This window comes from Lithobates pipiens, unplaced genomic scaffold, assembly GCF_037356315.1.
Source record: "Lithobates pipiens isolate NorthernLeopardFrog02 unplaced genomic scaffold, aLitPip1_a1.2 Scaffold_28, whole genome shotgun sequence".
NCBI lineage: Eukaryota > Metazoa > Chordata > Amphibia > Anura > Ranidae > Lithobates > Lithobates pipiens.
In genome coordinates, this window is record NW_027507789.1 from 4,564,146 (window position 1) to 4,570,145 (window position 6,000).

General features: G+C 49.2%; 1 protein-coding gene across 1 annotated transcript in view; it reads left to right on the forward strand.

Annotated features, from left to right (window-relative positions):
• LOC143935024 (TBC1 domain family member 24-like) overlaps positions 1–5,748 on the forward strand; it is a 28,653-nt gene extending 22,905 nt beyond the window's left edge. Inside the window, exons 6-7 of the mRNA XM_077458603.1 lie at positions 1,316–1,631; positions 4,914–5,748. Of these exons, the coding sequence (XP_077314729.1) occupies positions 1,316–1,631; positions 4,914–5,059 (462 nt within the window). The 3' untranslated portion in view covers positions 5,060–5,748. The remainder of the gene's footprint in view (positions 1–1,315; positions 1,632–4,913) is intronic.
• Positions 5,749–6,000: the final 252 nt, after the last annotated feature.

Genomic DNA, 6,000 nt, shown 5'->3' on the forward strand with positions numbered 1-6,000 from the left:
AGTATGTATGCAATGGCAAGGGGTACTAGAGTGCGCTGGAGGGTCTATTGATGCTGGCTGCTGGGGGATCTATGGTCAGTGGTGGTGGGGGGGGGGGGGTCCAGTGGTTGCTGTGGACGTTTATTGTTGCTGGGAGGGATCTACTGTTGAGGGAGGGGTCTATTGTTGCTGGGGTTGGGAGTATTTTTTGTGGTGGATCTATTATTGCTGGGGGGGTCTATTGTTGTTGGCTGCAGGGGATATATTTTATTGCTTTTCTTGTTATCCGTACAAATTTCATGGTATGGTATTCTCTAAAAGGGGTGGTACTATAAGGTGAGTAGGGGGTGGAACCAAGGGACAGTGCTCGGAGGTGGGTAGGGGGTGTGATCAAGGGACGGTGCTTGGAGGTGGAATCAAAGGACGGTGCTCAGAGGTGGGTAGGGGGTGGAACCAAGGGACGGTGCTCAGAGGTGGGTAAGGGGTGATACTAAGGGATGGTGCTCAGAGGTGGGTAGGGGGTGGTACCAAGTTTGGTGCTCGGAGGTTGGTAGTGGGTGGTACCAAGAGACGGTGCTCAGAGGTGGGTAGGGGGTGGTACCAAGGGACGGTGCTCAGAGGTGGGTAGGGGGTGGAACCAAGGGACGGTGCTCAGAGGAGGGTAGGTGGTGGAACCAAGGGACGGTGCTCAGAGGAGGGTAGGCGGTGGTACCAAGGGATGGTGCTCAGAGGATGGTAGGTGGTGGAACCAAGGGACGGTGCTCAGAGGTGGGTAGGGGGTGGAACCAAGGGACGGTGCTCAGAGGAGGGTAGGGGGTGGAACCAAGGGACGGTGCTCAGAGGATGGTAGGTGGTGGAACCAAGGGACGGTGCTCAGAGGATGGTAGGTGGTGGAACCAAGGGACGGTGCTCAGAGGTGGGTAGGGGGTGGAACCAAGGGACGGTGCTCAGAGGTGGGTAGGGGGTGGAACCAAGGGACGGTGCTCAGAGGAGGGTAGGGGGTTGAACCAAGGGACGGTGCTCAGAGGATGGTAGGTGGTGGAACCAAGGGACGGTGCTCAGAGGTGGGTAGGGGGTGGAACCAAGGGACGGTGCTCAGAGGTGGGTAGGTGGTGGAACCAAGGGACGGTGCTAAGAGGTGGGTAGGGGGCAGAGGCAAGGGGTGATATGAAAGGAGGGAGTACTTGCACCTATTCCCTGAAAATAAAAAAAGTCCTGGGTACCACAAATGTTTGCCATATTATTTATGCTATGATTATTTACTACAATCGTCAGCTCCATCTAGTGCCCATAATACAGTATTATTTTTTTTACAGTTTTTCTTTTCCCTCCCCAGGTCCGGCCAGAGATGGAGAGATACGAGTGGGTTGTGGTGAGGAAGCCGGAGATGGTGAAGGTAGCCCCGCTTTCCCCGCGCTCCAGACCTCGTTCCTACTCCCACGGTTCCCGTATAGCTTTACCCCCGCTGCGTCCTCATTCATCGAGTATGAGCTCTGCGCCCAGCAGCCCTCCGGAGTCCTCCAACTTTCTGACCGTCCCCGCGGAAGGAAACCCAAGCCGGTTATCTCCGTTCCTGTCCGTCCGTCACTTCCAGCTGCCTTCCAAAACTGCCTCCATGTTTATGTCTGGCAACAGCCAAGGTTTTATCATAGGTAAGGTGGGTGGAAACCATTACCGAGGGCACAAACCCATACCAGCCAACAGAGGTCTAGTAAAGTGATGGTCAACATTGCCCATGATGCTCCACTACATGGCAGAGTGCATGAGCGTCATGGGAGATGTAGTTTCAAAACATCTAGGGTGGCAATGTTCACCATAACTGGTCTAGTAGAACCATTTTGGATAGCCGTGTTTCCTGCAGTAAGCTCTGTAGCAGTGGTAAAGGTTTGGTCCTCCAAAAATCTGCATTCTAGTGTTTGGCAGATGATGGGAGGGTTAAGCCACCCTATTGGCTTCTTCTTTCTCTGGAGGATTCCAGCGGTCAGATTTCTGCTTTCACGCTTCTAGATCTTCTTCACATTTTAAGCAGCAACTCCATCACTCTGTTGGACTACATTCAGAGAATGCAAAAAAAAATCGATATGGGCCCTAAGCAGGAACATATGGTACAGCACGATGGGGGTGGCGTCACACACTGTATGCAGGGCTGCTGTTAGAAATCACGGGGAGCCCCATACAGCCTGTCTGACAGGACCCCCCCCCCCCATCAAATTATATTTTCGCCAAAATGCCATGGACCCAAAGCTATGCTTCGCAGCCCTAGCAAAAATTGATACCCTCATCGATCGAAAATAAGACCCAGTCAGGTGAGAAGCATTGCTCTGCAAGTGCCGCCCCCCAACCCACATGCAAAGCAGTTGCAGTGTGATAGTGCAGGGGGGGGGGGGGTTAATGCAGGCAGTGAGAAGGCAATATGCCTCCTCACTGCCTGTCAAATGTTCTCTGAAGAGTGATCCAAATGCTGACTGCTCTATAGAGAGCAAAGCACATTTGAACGAGTCCCTAATTTTGTAAAAAAAAAAAAAAAAAAAAATTTAACTGCCGTGTTGGGGGGACCTTTGGTGACATATCAGGGGTTGAAACAGTCACCTGATGTCTCACATTTGAGAAAGATAAATGGACGGAGGACAGAGATTCCTCCATCCCTTTCTCTGCAGCCTCAGCTGAACTGGACGGTAAATGAATGAGAAGTGCTCTGCGCTGAGCGGCTTTCTGGTCGTTCTCAAACGGAAGTGTAGTAAACATTGTAATGGACACAATCCCTCCCAAATGACACCAATGATGGGGCACAGATCCTCCCAAGGACACCGCTAATGGGGCACAATTCCTCCCAATGACACCAATGATAGGGCACTATTCCTCCCAATGACGGTGCACAGTTCCTCCCAATGACACCAATAATGGGGCACAATTCCTCCCAATGACTGAGCACAGTTCCTCCCAATGATACCAGTGATGGGCACAATTCCTCCCAATTACACCAGTGATGACCACAATTCCTCCCAATGGCACCAATGATGGGCACAATTCCTCCCAATGATGGGCAAAATTCCTCCCAAATAACACCAATGATGGGCACAATTCCTCCCAATTACACCAATGATGGGCACAATTCCTCCCAATTACACCAATGATGGGCACAATTCCTCCCAATTACACCAATGATGGGCACAATTCCTCCCAATTACACCAATGATGGGCACAATTCCTCCCAATGACACCAATGATGGGCACAAATCCTCCCAATGACACCAATGATGGGCACAATTCCTCCCAATGACACCAATGATGGGCACAATTCCTCCCAATGACACCAATGATGGGCACAATTCCTCCCAATGACACCAATGATGGGCACAATTCCTCCCAATGACACCAATGATGGGCACAATTCCTCCAAATTACACCAATGATGGGCACAATTCCTCCCAATGACACCAATGATGGGCACAAATCCTCCCAATGACACCAATGATGGGCACAATTCCTCCCAATGACACCAATGATGGGCACAATTCCTCCCAATGACACCAATGATGGGCACAATTCCTCCCAATGATGGGCACAATTCCTCCCAATGACACCAATGATGGGCACAATTCCTCCCAATGACACCAATGATGGGCACAATTCCTCCCAATGACACCAATGATGGGCACAATTCCTCCAAATTACACCAATGATGGGCACAATTCCTCCCAATGACACCAATGATGGGCACAAATCCTCCCAATGACACCAATGATGGGCACAATTCCTCCCAATGACACCAATGATGGGCACAATTCCTCCCAATGACACCAATGATGGGCACAATTCCTCCCAATGATGGGCACAATTCCTCCCAATGATGGGCACAATTCCTCCCAATGATGGGCACAATTCCTCCCAATTACACCAATGATGGGCACAAATCCTCCCAATGACATCAATGATGGGCACAATTCCTCCCAATTACACCAATGATGGGCACAATTCCTCCCAATGATGGGCACAATTCCTCCCAATGATGGGCACAATTCCTCCCAATTACACCAATGATGGGCACAATTCCTTCAATGATGGGCACAATTCCTCCCAAATAACACCAATGATGGGCACAATTCCTCCCAAATAACACCAATGATGGGCACAATTCTTCCCAATGACAGGAACAATTCCTCCCAATGACACCAATGATGGGGCACAATTCCTCCCAATGACACCAATGATGGGCACAAATCCTCCCAATGACACCAATGATGGGCACAATTCCTCCCAATGACACCAATGATGGGGCACAATGGTGGTGCACAGCTCCTCCCAAGGACACCAATAATGGGGCACAGATCCAATGATGGGCACAATTCCTCGCAATTACACCAATGATGGGCACAATTCCTCGCAATTACACCAATGATGGGCACAATTCCTTCAATGATGGGCACAATTCTTCCCAATGACGGGCACAATTCCTCCCAATTACACCAATGATGGGCACAATTCCTCCCAATGACACCATTGATGGGGCACAATTCCACCCAATGACACAATTGATGGGGCACAATTCCGCCCAATGGCGGTGCACAGCTCCTCCCAAGGACACCAATAATGGGGCAAAGTTCCAATGATGGGCACAATTCCTCCCAATTACACCAATGATGGGTGCAATTCCTCCCAATGACACTATGGGGCTCAGTTCCTTTCAATCGCACCAATGATGGTGGATTGCTTACTTCCACTGATGCTGGGACATTTTGTACTCCCGATGGCCACAGTCCGGCCCCCTAAAGTCTAAAGGACAGTAAAATGGCCCTTTGTTTAGAAAGTTTGGAGATCCCTGTTATTGGCCATACAGGTGTAGGTGTGATGGTTAGGTGCCCACATCCCTTTAGTTGTCTTTCAGATTTTTTATCTGACCAAACCTTCTTTTTTTTTTTTTTGCTCCATTCCAGGTGGTGGCGGGGGTCAGGCCTTAAACATCGACGCAGATCTGAACATTGGGCGGACGGAGCACTGCGAGACCTTTGACAACCCGCCGCTTTGCGAGGAGAACTTTCACATCCAGCACCTGGAGGTCTGGGGCTACCAAAATTCCTAAATGCCCAGAGAGGCCACAGGAAAAAAACTATTGTATAAATCACAGATGGGTGGCTAGAGCCGGCACCGCGCTCTTCTTATCCGTAACCAAATGGCCTCCGACGTTCCTGTGTCTCCGCTCTCCATCCACCGATTTTTTTTTACTTGGGAGCAGAACTTTGAAGACAAAATAGACTGGAAGATGAGAACAAGCAACGAAAGACTTCATAATAAAACTGGCTTGAAACAAGTCTTTGCCTCGTGCAGGTTGGAATACGGACTGTTCGAGCTGCAAGGGCCCCTTTTACACACTATTGAATGTGAAAAATGCTTTTATGTGCACATTTTAGTTTTTTTTGTTTTTGTTTTTTTGTGAATTTCAAATTGCCCCCACGGAATGGCCTCTAGCACCTAGACAAAGGTCTGCTCCGCCAATGGGACATGAGTGTAATAAAGCAATAAAGTACATTGTGAAAAGTTCGGAGCACTTCAACACGTAAAAAAAAAAAATTCCCTATGGGCCATGGGTTGTGCAGTTTGCATTGTTCTATTAAGTCGTAACTCCGGCCAAATTTAGTTTGGATAAAGTGAGGAAGCATTGATGTTTATTGCAGGCTGTGCCCCTGTTGTAGGGCAGATATCGTTATTGAAAGACTTTCCTATCCTGGGGACAACCCCCCATCGACTTGCCAATTAAATTTTTAAATAAAATTGTTTTGTGTTCATTATAAACCTTATTTTAGACCCAATAATGTCATCACTGGGTCTCTGTGCTTCTTTATACAATTAATGCAATTCATATAATATGAGTGTTCCTGGGGAAGACTTACAGCGGAACGTCTAGGCTGGGGGGGGGGGCTGAATGCAGCAATATGGTTCCATCACACGTATTTGTAGTCTAGCCGGCCCTCCTCCTCCCCCCATAACTGAGGGACTTATGATGCATCTCGATCCATGCCCGTT